This window comes from Dipodomys ordii, unplaced genomic scaffold (assembly GCF_000151885.1).
Source record: "Dipodomys ordii isolate 6190 unplaced genomic scaffold, Dord_2.0 Scaffold65, whole genome shotgun sequence".
NCBI lineage: Eukaryota > Metazoa > Chordata > Mammalia > Rodentia > Heteromyidae > Dipodomys > Dipodomys ordii.
The window spans coordinates 7,199,556-7,221,871 of record NW_012267281.1 but is presented as its reverse complement, the minus strand read 5'-3'; the positions used below and the strand labels follow the sequence as shown (position 1 = coordinate 7,221,871).

Here is a 22,316-nt window from a genome sequence, read left to right as displayed (position 1 = left end):
AATAAATAAATGTCAACCTAGAGTTATTCCTATGGACAGTATCTTTCAAATATGCGTGTTAAATTAAACTCATTCCCAATTGCAAAGGTTGAAACCTTCCCACCAGCAGACCTCACAAAGTAAATATCAAATGAAGACCTCTAAAGAACAACCATTTACTCAAGGTTCAGGAGAACTACATATGTCAGTATCATTTCGTTAATTCGTGTTTGTTCCAATGCACTGAAGAAAAAAGAAATATGTGTGATACAGAATAGTGTGATCAACTATTGAAGAATACATTTTTTTTGACAAAGATAGTTTCTCTGTTCCTTTTATTTCCTTTCTAGCATTAACAGACACGTCTATTGATGATACACAAATTACATCACTGCAAAGGACAGAAAAAAGCTTATGATGAGTTGGGTCACTGTCACTTATGCAGATAGTAACGAGATCAAAAGCAACAAACATGTTTTCAGAACAAGTAGTGATACTCATTCACCCAGCTTAAACCTGAAGACCAACTTGGTTAAATATCAGCAATGATGATACAATATGGTATTCACTAGTCAAAATTGGCAGCTGAAAGAATTCCTTTTCCATATAAACAAGGTAGAGAAAAGGAATAGTTTACACTGTGTGTTACTTCTCAACAACAAAGTCAACAAATTATTCCTGATTCTTTGGGAACATGTGCTCGGCCAGTTTGGCCATGAATTTTTCAACTTCTGCTTTCACCAAAAAATCATGGTGACTTTCAATTCCCAGAACTTTATCTGCACACACTTGAAATTCTTTCAAAAAGAAAAAGAGTGAACCTTCACCAAACTGGTTCTGAGTAGGTTCATTTTCTTCCCATTTAAAGTTGTTATTTATGTGCTCAAAAATGATCAGAAGTTTAAGAATAACCTCTTGGTTCTCTTTCTTATCAAAAAGGGAACCCAGTGAAGCTGGTACTTGGGCCCTAAGCAGTTCTCTAGGCATGGCTGGATTTTCAGCCAAATTCAGAAGAAGTTTCAAAACCTGAAGTTTAGTTTCTTCATTTCCTGCTGAAAATAAGCGAAAAAAGTCTGAAATGGAATTAGCAAGTATGTGCTGATACTCATTAGTCACAGTCATATTTGTGAGCAATCTGAGTCCAGCCAACTGCACAGAGGAGTTCAAGCGAGACGTGACTGTATCATCACACACCTGACTCATATATATCTGAAGCCTGCGCTGATTTTCGGTATTCACACTCAAGTTATTTAGGACGATTAAAGCCTTTTCCTTAACAATGGGATCCCGGGTGTTGAGAATCTTTGCAACAACTGGGAGACCACCCAGATCACGAATAATATCTCTGTTAAATGCATAAGCAGCATTGTTACCCAGAGCAATGAGAGCTGCTTCAAGAATGTAAGGCTTTTCAGACATCTCAACCAAACAAAGTACTTTCTGTAGCTCTTGAGGGGACAGAACAGTATCATTAGAATTAGGGGAAGCCCGTTTCTGGACAGCTTGACGAGCCCTGTTAGCCCTCGCCCTTGCTCTGGCTCTAGCTCTGGTCCCAGCCTCAGTCCCAATCCGGGCCCAAGGAGGGTACCACACTATGGTCCTGCTCTCATTGCTGTCATCATCATCATTATCATCATCTGACCAGTCATTATACCTGGCCCCAGAACAGTCCCCAGCATCGTCCATATCCCCAGAGCCACCCTCCGCCATTTTCTCCTTTGTTTTCTTCCCCGAGTCAGTCTATAGGTCCAACAGCAGGCTCCAGCTCCAAGCAGTAGGCCTGCAGTCACCCGGCCTACTTTCCTGGCTTAGTCCATGTAATCGTTCCTGGCAACAGCAGGGACTAAGAAACGGAGTAGTCACTCTGAGTGAGGGAAGGGGGTTGTGGGCCTGAGTGCGGCCTGGAGAAGAGTGATGTTCTACAGCCCTTCAAGGCCACAGTACTGATTCTAGAGATGGACTTGGTGGAGACAGGCAGTGTGCCCCCAGCCCCTTCCCAGGAGGTGTGCCACGCCCAACAATCTTTCTAATCTCTACTGATCCAGGGAAACTTCCTCCCTCTCTGCAAGGGGAGACAATCTTCTCTTGCTGGGAAAAACTGCAGGGATCAAACCACTTCTTTTTCCTGCTCCTTCCCTTTGCTGTCCTTAGGGCAAGAGGACCCTGGTGAAGAATAGATTTTTCCGTGGCACGTGGGTGAGAGGTTTCACGAACTTTATCATCCTTATTCTTGCTTACCAGATTTTTTTTTAAAGACTCAGAATGAAAGGGTTTTTATCATCTTGAAGCTATAATAAGTCATATATTTCATGACACTTCTGTGGACAGCCAGTCAAAATGCTCAGTTCCGCAGAATTAATTTCATGTAAATCCACAGGAAGAGTCTTCATTGATTCAACCAGGAAGTAGTTCGCTCACAGTGCCAGTTCATTCACAGCTGAGTACCAGCTACGCATTAGGTGTTGGGTAGTCATATTGATACATCTGTGAACAAGAAACACATAGTCCTTGACCTGCTGGAGCTGATTCACTTACGATTCTATTGATTTCAGAACCATCGGACATTTACTACATTTTTAAATAGTTCCAATACACCTTCCCTCTCCTAAAATTCTTCACTACTCCAAAGTATTCATGTGTACATGGCTACCACCTTTGTTCCTCAAAGATGCACCTATCAGACATAGAATTAGGGTAAGGGAAACTGGGAAGAAAATGGAGCGGTGAAACTCAGTCACACTCAACATCATCTATTGGGCTTTAATGGACCCTTCATGCTGTGATCGAACACAACAGGGACGAGAGATCTGCAAGACACCGGGATGCTAGAGGTCAGTGGACAAAGGGAAGCAACTAGAGAAGGGAAAGTCTAGGACTACAGGCAGCACAACACCTCTGTTCCATGGTTGGATGTGTCCTACATGAAGAACAGTAATGTGTCAGGTACCCAAGAAGCAGCCCAGCTCCACCCCTACACAGCTACTCCTATACTTCCATAGCAGTGACTGGGTCACCGGCATCCTGACTAAAATTAGTCACTTACTTAGTACGAGTCATTTCCATTTGTCTGACTGTTGGTTCTTCCAGATACCATAGCCCTTAAGAACATGAGCTCCATTTTCCTTTGTCTTTATGAAATGTACCTGAAAAAAGTGAAAAGAAAAATGAATTCAGTTAAAAGTCAACCATGCTACCATTTAAATAATTAACTGTAAAAGTCTTGTTGAAATGTGATTCCCACTGTAGCAATGTGAGAGGTAGTGGTTGGATCAGGAGGTCTCAGCCATTGTGAAGGGGTTACAGCCACCCTTGGGAAATTGGGTTAATTCTCCCAGGAGAGAAAGAGTTCTCATTCTCATAGGAGTGGATTCTTTTTTTCTTTTTTTTTTGGGGGGGAGGCTGGAGGGGGTAGCACCTGAACTCTGGGACTGGGCACTGTCCCTCAGCTCTTCAGCTCAAGGCTAGTGCTCTACCACTTGAGCCACAGCGCCACTCCTGGCTTTTTCTGCTTATGTGGTGCTGAGGAATCGAACCCAGGGCCTCATGCATGCAAGGCAAGCACTCTACTACTGAGCCACCTTCCCAGACCAGGAGTGGATTCTTTACCACAGAGAGATGGCTGTGAAACAAGACTACTCATTATTCATTTCTTACACACACACACACACACACACACACACACACACACACACACACACACACACGCCCTTCTGATTTTCTGTCAAGTTACAAAACAGCATGAGGTCCTAACAGAGGAACTAGATATTCCTTCTCCAACTTTGACCTTGGATTCCCTTCTCCAGAGCTGTGAATTAAGTACATCTCTATTTTTCATAAATCACTGTCTCGTGTATTTTTGCTATATCATAAAATTAGACAATCTGAAGTCCTTCTTTTAGGTGTGTAACATCAAGGAAGTCTCCGTTCCTGCACGCAAAATGAAATTAATGATTGCTTCTTTGCAGAGTTGTTGTGAGAATCCAATAACATCTGAGTCATTATGTCTAAGTGTTTTATAAATCATAAAATTTCATACACATCCCAAGAAGCTTAACACCACTTTGTATATATAATCAGAATAATAATAATGAATACTTCTGGTACAGTGCCAAGTTTTCCGTTAAATCCTTTATGTAACAACCCTGTAAGGTCAGTAGAATTAATATCCTCATTTTCAGATGAAAAAACTGAGAGACTGAGAATGTGAATAACTTGCTAAGGAAAGTCATTCAGTAGGGAAATTATTCTGCAATTTCTTTTCTTTTTCTGTTTTTCATAATGCCTAGCAGGGTTTATCACACATAATGCCAGTTGTAAATACAGATTATGTAGTTTATCTTATTTGTGGGGAAACAGGACTGTTTTTCTCTGATGGGCTCTCTGTGGGTATATGCTTCTACTATTTGCTCAAGTCTAAATGACGGGATGTACCAAGGCTTATTAGAAATCCTGTCTGTTCTGACCATACCTGAAGCCCAACAGCATTATCTTTCTCACTCAAGCTTTTCACTCTCTTTGTCAGTAACTGCAAATAAGTCTCCATTCTGGTGAGTAGTATTTAAAACTGTCCATCTGGTTTGTGCATTGTGCTCAAATTCTTCCCCTGGAAATCCTTAGGGCTAAGCAGGCTCTGTTTAGATTGGCGCGGTAGTGTCAGCATCACCCCCTGTACCCCACAGTGGATGCTAGCTCCTGAAGAATACACAGAGAGAGCCAGCATTCATCACGAGGATAGCTCCTTACTGGCTTTATCTGCCCTTCACCCTGGAATGCAGGTTTGTCCTTGCCAAGTTTCCCAATTTACCATAATGCAAAAAGGTCACTTTGCTTGTGTAGCGGCAGGTGAACTCCCTGGTTCAACGTTGTCAAATATAAAATGTTCTTTCCAGGCTTGAGCCAAGTGAGCACAACCCAGCTCGTGTTTCTCTCTGTCTCCTCACACAGGTGGAACTCAATCTCAGCAGACAGCCTAAAGTAACCACCCCCACCTCCAAATCAGAATCTCACCGGCGACATTTTATGAGTGAAGATCAGAGGTCCTGTGAACAGGGGGAAGGGGATGAGAGATGTGGTGTCCTAGTGACAGAGGCTGGTGAGGCTTCTGGTCTCTTGAGCTCTTGTCACAGCATGCTTTGTCACCTTAAGCATTTCATGTTGTTCTAACTCAGTCTTCAACGTCCCCAAATGTCTGGGAGAAGTCTATCCCAAAAGGCTGAGAGAGGGGCTGGGAAGGTGGCTCAGTGGTAGAGGGCTTGCCTTGCATGCATCAGGTCCTGGGTTCAATTCCTCAGCACCATATATACAAAAAGAAAAAAAGCCGGAAGTGGCGCTGTGGCTCCAATGGTAGAGCGCTAGCCTTGAGCTGAAGAGCTGAGGGACAGCGCCCAGGCCCAGAGTACAGGCCCCACGACTGGACCCAAAAAAACAAAAAAGAATTACCAAAAGGCTCAGGGACAGTCACTCCCGCCACCCAACTTAACGCCTTCCAGAAATGCAGTTTCCTGCTCCCGACTTCTCAACCGTCTTGCCCTAATGAAACGGTGACCGTTACACCAAGCTCAAGAGCGTGGCATTGCTGGTGGCTCCTCCCACCATTCGGGCTGGAAGGGTGTCACTTCTGTTGAGCCAGCCATGCCTTCATCTCAGGGTCTCCTCCCACCATTCTGGGAGATGAAATGAAAGGCCTGGCTGGTCTCATGCGCCACTTGCTATGATGTTGCCCCGAAGGACCTCTGAGCGTCCTGTGGTGAGCTGAACCATAACCCCTGGCTGATACACAACCTTTGCTCTGGATTCTTAAGAGAAAGCATTTGTCTGCATCAAGTCTTCTCCATCCCTCCTCTAAGGTGCAGCAGGGAGCACTGTTAAGACTCAGCCACACAACCAAACCTGTGTCTCACAGGTTCTCATGTGCATGTCAGAAACTTCTCAGTTGTGCCTGAGAAGTACTAGAAGCCCCAGTGTTCTTGGAGCCTCTGTAGGACTGGAAGCAAAAGCAAGTAACAAACAGCCACCTCCAGGGAGCCACGTGAAGAGTGTGTGGCTGAGTGTGTGGTCGGATGTGGCTGGTTATCACTTAATCTCCTCCTGCATCCTCAACCCAGGGTGCACTGACTGACTCTGCAGAGCAGACAGACAGTACCAAGTCCATTGTAAAGGAGCTAGTAGACCAGGTGCCAGTGGCTCACGCCTGTAATCCTAGCTAGTCAGGAGGCTGAGATCTGAGGATCGCAGTTCAAAGCCAGCTTGGGCAGGAAAGTCCATGAGACTCTTATCTCCAAATAACACCAGCAAACCAGAAGTGGCGCTGTGGCTCAAGTGTTAGAGCTGTCCCTAAAGAGCTCAGGGACAGTGCCCAGGCCCAGAGTTCAAGCTCCAAAAACAACAACAACAACAACAAAGCTGGTAATATCATGAGAGCTGCCATGGGAAAAGACAATAAATGAAGCCTGGAGAATCCCCTACAGTTATTAAATCAAGTGCTAGGAAAGCTGGGCCATGGACAGGAGGAAGGTGTGTTGGTTATCGAGGGACAAGGCCAAGACACGTTATCTGTCTTCCCAAGCCTGTACCTTCTGGCTTCACTGTCTTGTCCTCTGCTGTGCTCCACGGGTCGTGGTTTTAAATTAACACTACATGAAATAGAATTAAAATGCGATGAAGGAGCTGTGGGGTGACTCTGCTTTGCATTTAAATCCTTGAAAAAAACACTGCATTTCCACGTTCTGAACACTTTCTGATCCGAAGCATAATTTGGGTCTGAGGATAAGAGTGGTTTTTATAGCTCCTTTTCAGGAAAGAAGAAAGGATTACTAAATTTAGCAGGAAGGACCGTGAGGGGTGAGGAGAGAAGCAGACTGCTCCGGGCTCTGACTCCATATACGGGAACAGGGAGCGGGAAGCATGGAGATGACCTCTTCCAGGGGATGAAGAAGTCTGGAAGCAAACTACAGACTTCAAACCACGTCTTTCTAGTGTCTTCCACATCGGTGATATAAAACAAGACCGATTTGAAGTGAGATGTGGAGTAGAGTCATCTGAAAAGAAGATCCACCAAATCCTTTCTCTGCTCCCCTACCCAGCTTTAATGAAGCTCAAAAATACAAAGAGACTTGTCCAAGTTGTACTGTTGGACACTGGCTGGCTGACAATCCACAGCCAGCCCACCAGTCTCTCCATGGCCTCAGACTGACCAGGAGAATGGTCCAAGGCTCCATGTTGAAAACAGGAAGCCCCTAGGACAAAATACTGAGATTCTCCAAGCTACATGACATACTCAGGATGCAATCTGAGATTGACATTGATTACAGGTTCATCTTATAATCAGGGTGATCGCCTTGCTAAGGATACAAACTTCTTTGTTCAGGTTAACAAATACATCTTGTTGTTCATGTACAGATAGAGTACAGGCTATAGATACAAAATCCCCACTCCATCTAAAGAGTCCTCAGACTGTCTTCCAGAAGAAGGTTCATATCTTCCAATATTAACAGCACTTAGAGGAGAGACATAAAGACCACTGCCGGCATTTCTTCATCTTCAAGGCTATGGAGGGAGTCAGTTCTGCTTGTGAGCAGATAAAGAAGAGTGAGTCATGGGCTGGAGTCTCGGATAGTGGTCCCTTGGGAAATTCCATAAGGCAGGAATGTCTGCAATTACTAATGACAAGAGGGGACTCACGACAAACAAAGCATCAGATTCCAAGCGGAGCTAGTACTGTGCTTATATGAAACACAAAGCTTGCACTGAAGAAAGATAGGTAAAGGGCATGAGAGATGAACCAGAATGAGAATTTATGAATAATGAAAACAATCACACCCTCACATGATATAGTAATGTTTAGCATATCATAGGGTAAACACTTTTTTTGGGGGGGGGTCGGTCACATGGCTTAAACTCAGGGCCTGGGCACTGTTCCTGAGCCTTTTCACTCAAGGCTAGTGTTCTACCACTTTAAGGCACAGCACCCCTTTCAGTTTTTTGGTGGTTAATTGGAGATAAGAGTCTCATGGACTTGTCTGCCTGGGCTGGCTTCAAACTATGATCCTCTGATCTCAGCCTTCTGAGTATCTAGGACTATAGGTGTGAGCCACTGGGGCCCAGCTCATCGCCTCACTTCTAAACCATAACATGTCCTTTGTATGGACATTGCAACTATCTCATGAAGCTTCAAAATGGAGCATCCTATTCTGTGGGCCCTGCCTCTGCTCCCTTCCCCCACAATTCTAACGTTTGATTTAGTAATAGACCTGAACTTCCTCATTTTCCCTCATCCTTTCAGCTTAGCCAAGAGGAAATTAGTACTAAAAGCACATTACATCTTAATTGCGTATCTTTTATGAAACAGAAAATAGGACTTCCCAGGTGCTTACCTGCCACTACTAAAGGAATTCTATCAGCCATGCATATACAACCTCTGTGAGCCTCTCGTCCTGTGTGTCACTTACCACAGGGTCTGAACATAGAAGAATTTGATGTGGTTGTTATAATATGGAAGATAACCGTATTTCCACATCATATTTATTGAGCACTTACGAGGGGTCAGAAGCTAAGTGTTTGTATATAAAGCAAAAGCTAGACTCAGAAGAAAGCAGCAATCACCCCAGAATAACTTTATTTTCCTCCTTCCCCTGACTTTCAGGTATTATCTTCTCTTATGCCAGCTAAAAATAAAACAGATATTTTGCAAATCACTGCCAGGTATTAATAAACATCCTCACTACTGACTTCAGAGTCCAATCTATTCTTACCTAAATCTTCACTCTTGCTTGGTGTAAAGGAGACTGGCACACGGTTCAGGCAGAAAAAGAGTTTATTGGGGGGAGAGCATATTGCTGACCTGAATAAGATGGAGGTGTGCTGGGGGTGCAAGCAATGCAGGGGAAGGGAAATGGGGAGGGCAAGGAGGCCAGGGGCAAAACAAAGGGCGGAACTAATGATGAAGACTGATAGATAGGGAGAGGGCAGGGAGGAGGTGTGGTCGCAGCAAAGACCTCAGAGTCTGGGGGACTGCCCATTGCCATCAGGTACACCAGTTACCTGGGTTACCAATGTTGGACAGGGGCCTCTAGTGAGGGGGCCATGTGTGCACCCAGCAAGAACAATGGGGAAAGGAGCCATTTTTCCCTGGGGGATCTAACACTTGGCACGTCCCCTCCCATCAAGCCTTCTTGTGTATGTAACACATTCTGAAGAACCCTGTGAAGGGCAAGAGGTGAAAGTCTCTATGTAGTGTTTATCTGCCTTTGACTCCTCCCACTTACTGCCTGCCTCAAAATGTGGTAAAAAGAGAGGACAGAGCAGGAGCAGACATGACCTCATCTGATTCATGCCAATATCATGTGTCGGTGACTGGGGTACCAGTTGCCCAGATGTTGGCTCTTGTGCTTACAGACTGAGTTTGGCTGGGTGTACATACTGGGAACTTCCTGTTGACCTGGTACTATTTCCATAAGATTCTCCCTCCTTGGGATTACCTGACCCATTAGGATATTATATTAATATTATATTATTATATTATCCATTAGGTGACAGATCTCTTGAGTCAAGTCTCTTCAAAATGACTTAAAGCCACCTGCCTTCCATGAGGTCCACTCTACAGAAACTCTCTGTAAATGTCCTCGTTCTCCACCCATGAGGGATATGTGACATGTTCCTCTGTGGTGCCCAGGCCCAACTCAGCTCTCAGGAAAATTCTGCTCTTCCCACCATCCCTGTCCCTTCTGTAATTAATCCTAGAGGTGCCAGAAAGGCCAGCAAGAGAGTGAAGAGAAAGGACAGAAGAGAGAAGGGAGTAGTCCTTTGGACTGACGTACACTGGGAGGTTCTTACAAAACTGAACACTTTCTCCCAGTGCTACAGGCTAAAGAATCCAAAGGCAAAGGCACTGGCAGATGTGGTGACTGGGTAGGGCTCACATTCTGTTACATAGATGGCAAATTCTTCCAGTACCTTAGGTGATAGAAAAGATGGTGTCTCTCTCCCGACTCTTTTTTAAGACCTCATCTCTGAATCAGATTAGGGGTTAGGAGTTCAGCACATGAATGCGGAGAGCAGGGAAACATAACCACTCAGACCACAGCCAAGAACCAAGGAGCCTAATATGCCTTCCCTTCCTTGACTCCATCCCAGGCTTTCAGGTGTTTGTCCAAACTGAACTTAGGTGTTAGATTAATGAAAGGACAGTATGAGCATTTTAAATAGGTAAAACTAAAACTTCCAAAACAGTGGGATCCACTCAAACTGCGGCTAAAAGAAAGGAGAGAGACATTGAACAGCTCACCACTGAAGACAGTAGAATGAGAGAAAAATAAAGCTCTGTCATGATCTGCCTCCCGTAAGGACAGAGTGTTCCATAAACTAACTTCATACACAAAGTTCAACCCTGTAACAAACAGCTTGATGAAGTGAGCCAGAAAGAAATAAACTTCTTAAAAGAAACATTTTGATCTTCTATCAAAACAAACCAGTTTTCCTTTACCCTCTTCTGTGTAGATCTTTTGGGAACACATCTCTCTTCTCATGACTGTTGAGGTCACACCCACAATGGCAGAGTTCCAAGAGGAGAGAGGTTTGGAGGAAGAGGAACTTTTCTTACCTCTAATAAGTTAATTCAAAAGTAATCAGTTGGTCTTGAGATGGGGATGAAGAGGAAGGACTTGTTTGGTGACTCCAACATTTGTCATCCTATGACCCATGTCCTCCTGGAAGCAAATAGGTTTGAGTTTCAGATGGCACAGACACCAGGTATACTTACCAGCTTTTTCCTCTAGCGCCCTGGAAAGCAATTACTAATCAACTCTGCCCAGACATTTCCATTTATTTCTCATCTGCCCGCTCCATTGTCTCAGCCCTAGGACTGCCCTTGTCTATCAAGTTACAGCAGGTTTCTGATCATTAGCTTCCTTTTATGGACAATGTAGAGTAGAACATGAGATGTTAGCAGGACTCATTGCTAGTGTTGTTTTCTATTTATTAGTATTTAAAATTAAAAAAAAAAACAAGGAACACAGAAGTTTCCATTTCAGTCACTCCTTTTCTGGTCAACAAATATGTCAGGAGTTCACATTCTTTAAATGGTCATGGGACCCATTTCATTGTCAAAAATATTTAGTCTTTTTCTTCCCTTGAGTCCAGAACATTCTGAAACTTTCAGAATTTTCCTTAATATTGATTGTTATTATTGATCCAACTGTTAAAGAATTGTAGGCATATCAAGATGTGGGGGTAAGGGGATTGATAATTAAGATGTAAGCAGGCAATAATGAGTGTTAAGCTGGTTGCTTTACAATAGATGAACTATCAGTGCACAGTCTGTGTTAGTGCATCCTTATAGAGAAAATAAAATCAATCACATTGTTTTAGCTGTCTACTGCTATATAACAAATGATCCCCAAACCTACCCATTTAAAACAAACATTAATTATAGTTTCTGTGGGCCAGGAATTCAGAGTTGACTTGCCTGGATGGTTTTGGCTGAAGACTGTTCTTGGGGCTGCAGACAAGACAGCGGCTGGGCTGTTGTCCTCCACAGACTCTACAGGCCTGAAGCAGCTGTGTCCAAGATGGTTCACTCCCACTGCTGTTGGAAGAGGCCTTGGTTATTTGCTAGTATCAGGAGATCTCACTATCTTACCAAACAAGCACTTCACAGAATCAGTTGGGATTGTTCACAGCATGAAGTTAGCCTCCCATCAGAGCAAACTACCCAAAAATCAGACCAAGGAAAAAGCCACGATGACTTCTAACCTGCTCTTGAAATCTCCACCATCACATCACCCATTATCCATTCATTAAGAGCAAGCTGTTAAGTCCAGTTGGCATCAAGAAGAGAGGGGTTAGGCTCTACCCCTCAAATAAGAGTAGACCCAAGTAATTTTTTGGACCTGTTTTAAAACCACCACACTTAAAACATGGAGATGATAGCTGTTGCTTGTTTGGGGTTGGTTGTTTTACATTTATGCTCACAAAAGCACATCAAGTGAAATGAACATGGGTGTGAACTGCAGAGAAATATTTTGATAAAATTAAATGTGATACCCTTTATTTGAAGTAAAAGGACTTTCCTCATTTGAAGGTTGAAAAATGGAGAAAATGAAAAAAATGCAACTCTTAATTCTATGTAAAAATCTGGAAATTTTAAAATAAAAATTCTGAGCCAAGTGCCAGTGCCTCACGCCTATAATCCTAGCTACTCAGGAAGCTGAGATCGTGGTTCAAAGCCACCCCAGGCAGGAAAGTCTGTGAGACTCTTATCTTCCAGAAGCTGGAAGTGGAGCTGAGGCAAAAAAATCTCAGGGAAAGCACCTCAGCCCTCAGTTCAACCCCACAACCAACAAAAAAATAATAAAATAAAAATTCCTTTATTATTTTTCTCATTTTTCAGGATGGAAAAATTAATAAAACAGCATTAGGGCTGGGAAGGTGGCTCAGTGGTAGAGGGCTTGCCTAGTACGCATGAGGCCCTGGGTTCGATTCCTCAGTACCACATAAGCAGAAAAGGCTGGAAGTGGCGCTGTGGCTCCAGTGGTAAAGTGCTAGCCTTGAGCTGAAGAGCTGAGGGACAGCGCCCAGGCCCAGAGTTCAAGCCCCATGACTGGCAAAAAAAAAAAAAAAGCATTAATATGCACCTCACAATTCTATGTTAAAAAAAATCAAGAAAATTTAAAATAAAAATTTCTCAATTTTTTTCCAATTTTCAGGACAAAAAGTGATACTTTAATAAGAGAGCTTTAATTAAAGAAACTGCTAATGTTTGCACAGAGTTACATTTCAACATTCAAAATTACTCAAGCCCAATCTTATTTTCTCTATAATAGTAGTAGTTTAATCAAAGGGGTAATTTTTTATGAATATCTAATGCCTTATCTTTTATAAAAGTTACCACAAAATTCTCACTTAATCAGCTAGCATTCATGATACAAATTAATATTCATGGTCCAAGACTTTAATGGTCTATAGAGGCTGATTAAAGGAGACAACCCAGGACCCATTCACATTTACTGGACTGCAATTTGCTTCAGCATCATGAAGGGTTTCTCACACGTATTATCTTCCTTTCATATAATACATTTTTAAAGTCACAAGGTTTGCATCAGAAAACCTTCCCAAGGTATATATGTACCTAAAGCATCAACCTTACCTGGAAGGTTTTTTTATCTTTGAATAACTTATTTTGATATCTTCTCTTTGCTAAGATTATACTCTATTGTCCATTATGCAGCTTAAACCTGTTTGTCATCAAAACTACTGTGAATACACTGCAATACCTGTCTTTCCAGTTCAAGATGATAGTTTAGACTTAGAATACCTTCCTTACTTCCTTAGGAATCATCTGAAAGCCAGAAAGAGGCTAAGAATTTTTTTAATGCAAGCTCCATATTTAACGAAGGCAGGCAAGAAAAAACCCCGCACCACGTGGATGAAAAGTCTGCCAAAGGTAGAAAACCAATAGGAACATGTGTGGTAGAAAGTGCAGACATGTTATGGCTTTGGGTCTTGAGAGAAGCAGCAAAGCATATTTCTTGGTGAGAAATACCCTGGTGAGCAAAACAGACATTGTTTATTTGCAGCAGTCGGGGCAGAGTGCACACGCTGGCAGCAAGAGCTTCCTTGAATTCAGAATGTTGGTCCATGAGAAATCACTTCAAGAAGCATATTTGCAACTTATCACTATAGCAACAGGGGAACAACAGAAATTGGACTGTGTGAAAACTCCGCAAGGGTTATCTCACATGAGCTGGGAAGAAGTGTGGGCTGAAGAGACTGACACTGAGACCCGCAGGTCACTGGGAAGATTCCAGCAACCCTGGACCAGAGCCCTAGCTCCTCCCTAACACAGGCCTTCTGAAGACTACTGAGCCAAGAAAAATTCACCTCCACCAAATATCTACAACCAAAAGCAACCATCCAGAGACCTGTTCAAAATTGACAACACAGGAAGACTGGGAAGAGAGTCAAAGGTAGATGAATGGCCAACAGCGAGCACTTTACCATCAAGTAGCAGAAGGAAGCAAACGCTTGTAGTCCATTTGACCTTTTTAATGGCACAACTGCTCCTCCAACCAACTACGTTGTGCAATAGAAGACAGATTGTGAGGGAGAGTGGAAAAATGAAGAGATGGGGGAAGGGAGGAGAATGCAGCCAAGAATTCAGTATATATCCTACAAAACTAGGAAAAGTGAGGGAAGGGGTAAGAATGTTGAAAGGGGTGACACTGATCAAGATGCACTGTGTTCATAAACTGCTTTGTTGAATGGCAAGTCCTTTGTACAATTACTTAAAGGCAATAAAAATATGTTTTAAAAGAGATGGTGGATGGGGCTGGGAAGGTGGCTCAGTGGTAGAGCACTTGCCTTGCATGCTCGAGGCCCTCGGTTCAATTCCTCAGCACCACATAAGAAAAAAGCCAGAAGTGGCACTGTGGCTCAAGTGGTAGAGCGCTAGCCTTGAGCTGAAGAGCTGAGGTACAGTGCCCAGGCCCAGAGTTCAGCCCCCACAACCAGACCCAAAAAATAAATTAATTAATTAATTAATTTAAAAAAAAAGAGATGGTAGAAAGCCGGGTGTTGGTGATTAATGCTTATAATCTTAGCTACTCAGGAGGCTGAGATCTGAGGATCGTGGTTCAAAGCCAGCTCAGGTAGGAAAGTCCGTTAGGGGGCTGGGAAGGTGGCTCAGTGGTAGAGCGCTTGCCTTGCATGCATGAGGCCCTGGATTTGATTCCTCAGCACCACATAAGCAAAAAGAAAAAAGCCGGAAGTGGCGCTGTGGCTCAAGTGGTAGAGCGCTAGCCTTGACCTGAAGAGCTGAGGGACAGCACCCAGGCCTAGAGTTCAGGACCCACGACTGGACCCAAAAAAAATATATATTTAACAGGGCTGGGAAGGGGGCTTAGTGGTAGAGTGATTGCCTAGTATGCATGAAGCCCTGGGTTCAATTCCTCAGCACCACATACACAGAAAAAGATGGAAATGGTGCTGTGGCTCAAGTGGTAGAATGTTAGCCTTGAGCAAAAGGAGCTCAGGGACAGTACCCAGGTCCTGAGTTTAAGCCCCAGGACTGTCAAAAAAAAAAAAAAAGTACTTAACATAGTAAGAAGAAAATATACTTGTTGCAAAACCCAGACGATCACAATGGGATGACAACCTATGCTTAAATAAACTGGAAAATCTAGAAGAAATGGATACATACTTTTTCCTAGGCCAACTTCAGGTTATATGCCTCCTACCTCTACTTCCTGAGTTGCTGGGATTATATACATATACTACCATGCCTAGCCCTTGATTTGAATGGATGCGTACATATGCTAAAAACATTAAAATTTGCACTTTATAAAGAGCTACTTGACACCAATTCTATAAAACTTCTAAAATAGAAAAGTATTTTCAAATGTACTTCACATTTCAGAACTTCCAGAGAGTTCTCTGTCTCTCTGACCACCCCAGGCAACATTTTTCCCATCTCCTGAGATCCATGGGTACTTAATGTGGACACAGTTTTGATTCGCAGTGCTCACTACCTTGTGTTACTGATTGCTTATGATCATTTATGAGCATGTTTCTCAGCTAGGGCTTCATGAAGAAAACCTGTTCCTCCCTTGGCCCCTGGAACAATTTGTTTCATAAGTAGACTCTCAACGAATAGTCTGTTGAAAGATTCTTATTACACTTCTAGGAAAAAAATGTTTCATGTTATTTTTCAGAACACAAACTATGGGACTTCTTCCAACGTTTGATCAAGTTGATAGAAACAAATTTCTAATTTATATTTAAGTAGTACACTGCCAAACATGGCAATTTCCAATGTGGAAGATATTAAAGAATCTATGCATTAAATCATGTGTGACAAAAATCATAGTCTATAGCCAAGGATGAGAGGAATTCACATCAAAACCTATACAATTAACCAACACTGCCAAATTAAATGTCTCAAAAGAACTAATTTGTAAATGTTCTGATTTGTTTTTTCATTCACTTATTTATGCGCAGCCTTTCCAAAATCCATATGAACAAACTAAAGCAAAGAGGGCTGGGAAGGTGGCTCAGTGGTAGACTGCTTGCCTTGCATGCATGAGGTCTTGGGTTCAATTCCTCAGTATCACATAAGCTGAAAAGGCTGGAAGTGGCACTATGGCTCAAATGGTAGAGCACTAGCCTTGAGCTGAAGAGCTGAGGGACAGCACCCAGGCCCAGAGTTCAGGCCCCACGACTGATAAAAATAAAGCAAAGAAAATACCAAATATATTTCCGGTTAATTTCAGTATCTCAGAAAATTTATTTAAGATTTTGAATTTATCCTAAATGATGTCACCAGGTAATTATTATTTTTTGTTTTGAGGATTTTTATTATTTTTATACATTTTTATTAGTCTATATTAGTTGTACGAAGGGGTTCCATGATGATGTTGTATGTACATAAAATGTGTCCCTGTTAAATTCACCACCTTTCTCATTCTTCCTCTTCCCAATTGTTAAAATAATTTCAACAGGTTTTATTGTTCCACTTAACCACATTCAGCCTCTTTCACCCTTTCTTTCTGTCCTTCCACCTCCTACCTGGTAACCAACCCACATAAAACCTATTTCACATTCCTATCATTCATTTTTAAGGACTAGATTCCTCAAATGTAGTATTTGTCTTTCTTTTTTTTTGGGGGGGGGGGTGTCCGGTCGTGGGGCCTGAACTCTGGGCCTGGGCGCTGTCCCTCAGCTCTTCAGCTCAAGGCTAGCGCTCTACCACTTGAGCCACAGCGCCACTTCCGGCTTTTTTTCTTTTTTGCTTATGTAGTGCTGAGGAATTGAACCCAGGGCCTCAGGCATGCAAGGCAAGCGCTCTACCACTGAGCCACCTTCCCAGCCCTAGTATTTGTCTTTCTAAGCCTAGCTTTAACATGTTGATCTTGAGTTCCATCCATTTCCCTGCAAATTACATAATTTCATTTTCCTTTCTGGCTGAGTAATACTCCTTTGTGTTGTCGTATATATGTGTTATATTTTCCTTAGTCACTTATCAGCTGATGGGCACCTAAGTTGATTCCATATTCTGGCCATTGCTAATATTTCTGCTATAAGCATAGGTATTCAGGTTCACTGAGTAATTATTAGTATCCAGGGTATCCACATAGATAAGGTGGACCTGGGTGGCAGATTTGATATTTGTAATCCCACAACTCCTGAATCAAATGCTGTGAGGCTTCATTCCTAACTGAAGTTTAAATTTCCTACCAAGGTTTAAGCAACTCACATTGTTGCATCTATCTACAGGCCTTCGACTGGAGAATGAGATTCACTTTGAAAATCCTGAACTTCTTTCTCATGTTCTGCCTTTGGCACCACAAAGAATCCACCATGGTGGGCAGCTCTTCTCTGACTTCCAGCATAGTTAGCATCCCACAATGCTTCTATGTGCATGTGATACGTTAATGAGTCTGAGAAAGAACCGAATTTCATCTTGGTCCTGAAATTTCAAACAGAAATTGGACAGCCATTTCTTACATTGTTAGATTACTCAACTACCAAGGAATTCCTCTCCACTCTTCACTTCAGATCACTTAACATCCCTACCCTGGGTTTTCTAAGTGACTTCTCAATTCTTCTCTTCCGTTACTCTGTCCAACCCCCATTCCTCCTCCTTCTACCATGCAGAACAACTTAAGTCTCTACATCTACTTACAAGTCTGCTTCAGACCTATCTAGATACATGCTCTCTTGAGAAGGCTCTGAATGCCACGTTCCTTTCACAGTAAAAAGATTAACTCTAATTCCTGGTATCCATCCTATCTGACAGGCTTTGTCTTTAATCTGAAATTTTACTGATTCTATTAGGTGTTCCTCTAATGGACCAGATGATATTAAAAAGCTTTCTGACACTTCGTCTTAGCTCTGTTTTCGTGAAGCCCAGGTAGTTGGCTACTCTTGCTCTCTGTTCTCAGCCTTCGTCTCCTTGTGGTGTTGTGGTATTGTGTCTTCCACAGTCCAGGCAGCCACACCAACATCTGTCCGTAACAGGCATTCAGGGAAGATTTGTCAAGCCAAGAATTTAATGTCAATTAGATGTGGTTAAGATTGGGCAGAAAATAATTGGTTCCAGACAGCACATGTGCAAATCCCTATAAAAGCAACATTGTGCTGGGAGAAGTGAGAAGTGGCCTTTTAAACCCACACAGAAGACAAAAGCAGAGCTTCGTTGTGCAGAAGGTACACTGTGTGCCTTTGATCATTCAGCTTATTCTGGAGGCAGGCTTCCTCCCAACCTTGACTTTCTGCTTTCATAACTGTGCTCTAGCTGTGCTGCCTCTGGAATTCACCATGCCCACTTCACTGGACTTGACTCATGCTCAGCATGGAACAAATTATTGCCATTCTGATATCATTTGAAAGCACAACAGAAAGACTATACATCAACCCTACAACAAAAGATGGTCTCTCAGGAAAGAGTTCTCACCCACCTGCTCCCTCATTTCATTTTCCAAAAAATAATTACCAAGCAAATCTCCCAAGTTCACTGAAAATAATAACTGTGCCTAAGTTTCCTTTATACAAAATCCTGCCTCAACTTGACTTCGTAAGTATTCAGTACATACTGTATCCCATGGAAAGAACCATAAAGTTGATGTGGCATATTTATGTCTTTGATAAAGACATAAATATGTGTGTGAATATGTGTGTTAAACACATGTGTATATATATATTCACACATTTGAGTATACATGTGTGTGCAGATATAAAAGGAATGTGGGTGCATATATTCACACATATAGAATGAGTACACATATGTATATGTGTGCATATAATCATACACATAGAATGAGTGTAATATTTGTGTTTATGTAACAGACATATGTGTGCATATGTTCACACATACACAGTGGGTGTCGAGTGTACATATAAATGTCTATATGTACATTACAGATGTGTGCGTATAGAATGAGTGTGTACCTGCCTTACAACCAGTGAAGAATAGTTGTATTTGATTATGTATTGCTCTATATACACCACACTATGTTTCATTGATTCACTAATTTAACCATCTAGTGAGCTGTAATAAATTGGGGAGAACTGTTAAGAGTAGGAAGACAAGATTTCTTGTTCCTACAGTTATCTGATTCTTCTCTGTGTTGAAGCCAAAAAGCATAGAGTGCATTGGGGAACGGCTTTGTTGTGAAACCACACATCAAGCATACAGATTAGGATGGAGATGAGTCTGCATGCTCACTTTATACCAAGGAAGGACTAAGTAGGTAGTCGGTGACTGAGTGAATATCTGATCCATATGCTTTAGAACAGACTAGCAGGACACTTATCTCAGACTGAGAGAAGGTAAGCAACACAGCAGGAAAGCATCAATGGAATCCAATTTACCAGACAGGAAGTAAGCACTCCATTTGCAGGATATGAATCAACTGCTCTGTGGAATAGCTGTGACGACTGATCTAATCTAGATTGGAGATGGAGGTGTTTATCAAGCAAAACATCCAACCCTTAGTACTTTAAAGCCAAAAAGACCTTAAGAAGTCCTCTAGAGCCAGGCACCAGTGGCTCACACCTGTAATCTTAACTACTCAGGAGGCTGAGGATCACAGTTCAAAGCAAACCTGGGCAGAAAAGTCCATGAGACTCTTATTTCCAATTAACCTCCAGAAAACAAGAAGTGCGCTGTTGTTCCAAGTGATAGAGCACTAGCCTTGAGCAGAAAAGCTCAGGGACAGTGCCCAGGCCCTGAGTTCAAGCCTCACGACTAAAAAAAAAAAAAAAAAAGTCCTCTATTCCAACACTTGCCAGTCTCCTTTAAATCGTGGCACACTCAGAAAAGACAGTACTGGTGAAGCACCCTGTGCTAAATGACTGGGTTGATTAGCATAGAAGACGACTATCTCAAGGACCCAGCTCCAGAAATGGGGGTGGGAAAATAGAGGGAACTGAGTCTCCCGACACTGTAGGAAAGCCTTACTTTGGGTCAGTCCCTTTACTCTACGAAGGAAACCAATCCTTACCAGGATCACTGGACCAGAAAGTCAGAACAGAGCTGTCAGTACAGCCTTAGACACCTCTCCTCATTGATGTGTCTACTACTACTCCAAGTACTGTCCCTAAAACAGAAGCACCAACATCACCGGGGACTTTGTTCAATGCAGATTCCCAGGCCCTGCCTTGATCTGAATCGGACACTGGGGTGATTAGAGTGCAGCAGTGTGTGCTTCGATGGTATTTAACAGGAGAGTCTGCTGCTCCTTCAAATTCAAATACTTGCACCATTGTCTAAGCTGACTCTCAAAGCTTATAAGCGCCCAGGTTAACATTCAGGTGGCCTAACTCAGGAATCTTTAGACTCTGCAGCCCATCTAGTCTCTGCCACAGCTTCTTAACTTTGCAACTGTAGCACAGAATCTGTTTTGTGTGTGTGTGTGTGTGTGTGTGTGTGTATAGCAGTCAATTACACTACATAAATGAGTGTGTCTGGGTGTGTTCCAATAAAACTTTATTTTGAAAAACCAGAACTGGGATGGATTTGGTGCATGCTGCAGTTTGCCAACCCCTGGTATTCAATGATTGTAATAGATTCTTTTTAATCTCATTGTTTAAATGTGTAGCCATCCTGGTTAATATTTTTTTTAAATCACTTGGTAACATATGATATTTGTCAATGTTGGTGTCAATCTCTGCTCTTTTTTTATTTCTCATTTCCAATGTGTTGAATACCTCCTGGGCGGCCGGCATGAGAAAGTATATTTCCTGCCCCACATACTAGAGTTCTATGCAATGGAGAAGCAAGAAGCAATCAAAACTACCCTGTGTTTTAAATGTGGCAGGTAGAAGAAAATACCACTCGGATGAATAAGTTTTGCTGCTGAATATGTTTAAACTGACCAATGGTAAACAGATTTTTTTTAAAGCATGGTAATTCATAGACCAAACTCTAAAGCAGCAGAGATGGTAAGTTCTTGGCCATCAGGCACTTTGGTGAGAGCTCTGGCTAGCAACGCAGGCACTGAGACAGGGCAAGTTGGAAGGTTCACGTCCAAGCCACGCTGTCTGGTTTTATTTTAGAGCCTTTTTTTTTTTTTTTTGTCAGTTGTGGGGCCTGAATTCTCGGCCTAGGCGCTGTCCAGCACTCTACCACTTGAGCCACAGCACCATTTCTGGCCTTTTCTGCTTATGTGGTGCTGAGGAATCGAACCCAGGGCCTCATGCGCGCAAGGCAAGCGCTCTACCACTGAGCCACCTTCCCAGCCTCCGTGGTTTTTTTTTAGATGGAAGTCAGAAATGGTGGCAGGACAGAATCTTCTGGAACTTCTGCATTTTGCCTGATGGCTGGGATGAGATAACTCAAACCCTTGAATACACTGGCATTGATGAGGGCCACAGTAAAGCCTCCGCATAGCACAAGCTCTGCTGAGCCCTGTTCTCAGAGCAGTTGAAGCTGTGCATTAAAAACTTCAGGTTCTAAGACCAATGAGTAAAGCAAAAGCACCATGAGCTTTGTTATACACATTTGGAAGTCACACTATACCATTTCCCCAATGCCACTGAACAAGGACTGTTAAGTCTGCCCAGATTCAAGAGAGGAAGACACAGACCTTACTTGTAGACAGAGGAGGAATCAAGTGATTTCCAACCTGTTTGAAAAACCATCAACAAGAGAAAGCAACAAGGAGAAATGGCCTCTCCAGAACGGGGGACACTGAGGAGCTTTTAAAAATTAGGCAACAGGGCTGGGAAGGTGGCTTAGTGGTAGAGTATTTGCCTAGCATGCATGAAGCCCTGGGTTAGATTCCTCAGTAAAAAAGCCAGAAAGTGGCCCTGTGGCTCAAGTGGTAGAGTAGTAGCCTTGAGCAAAAGAAGTGCCTAGGGCTAGAGTTCAAGCTCCAGCACTGGCAAAAGGAAAAAACGTAGGTAATACAAAACCAAAGCCTAGACTCCAAGGTGGAAGAATATGTCTAGAATTTATTAGATAGTGATCTACCAAAAGAGGAATTTAGGAATTATTTTCATCTGTCCATGGACCAAAAAGGACTGTAGATGTTACATAAGACTGAATGATATGCTGATTCTGTGCTTATCCACTATCAGTGCAAGGTGATTGGCTACAATAAATGATGCATATGGGCTGGAAAGGTGGCTCAGTGGTAGAGTGCTTGCCTTGCAAGTATGAGGCCCTGGGTTCAATTCCTCAGCACCACATAAACAGAAAAAGCCAGAAGTGGCGCTGTGACTCAAGTGGTAGAGTGATAGCCCTGAGCCAAAGAGCTGAGGGACAGTGCCCAGGCTCAGAATTCAGGCCCCATGACTGGCATAAATAAATAAATAAATAATGCATATTCATAGGACTCTACTAA

The 22,316-nt window shown here is 42.7% G+C and overlaps 1 protein-coding gene across 1 annotated transcript; it reads right to left on the bottom strand.

The window, feature by feature from the left end:
• Positions 1 to 297: 297 nt before the first annotated feature.
• On the bottom strand, positions 298 to 10,680 carry LOC105990576 (armadillo repeat-containing X-linked protein 3-like). Its single transcript, XM_013023014.1, has 3 exons — positions 10,577 to 10,680; positions 3,023 to 3,122; positions 298 to 2,463 (listed from the first exon to the last, which is right to left on the bottom strand). The coding sequence occupies exon 3, from the start codon at positions 1,687 to 1,689 to the stop codon at positions 652 to 654; it is 1,038 nt and encodes a 345-aa protein (XP_012878468.1). The 5' UTR covers positions 1,690 to 2,463; positions 3,023 to 3,122; positions 10,577 to 10,680; the 3' UTR covers positions 298 to 651.
• Between the last annotated feature and the right edge of the window lie 11,636 nt (positions 10,681 to 22,316).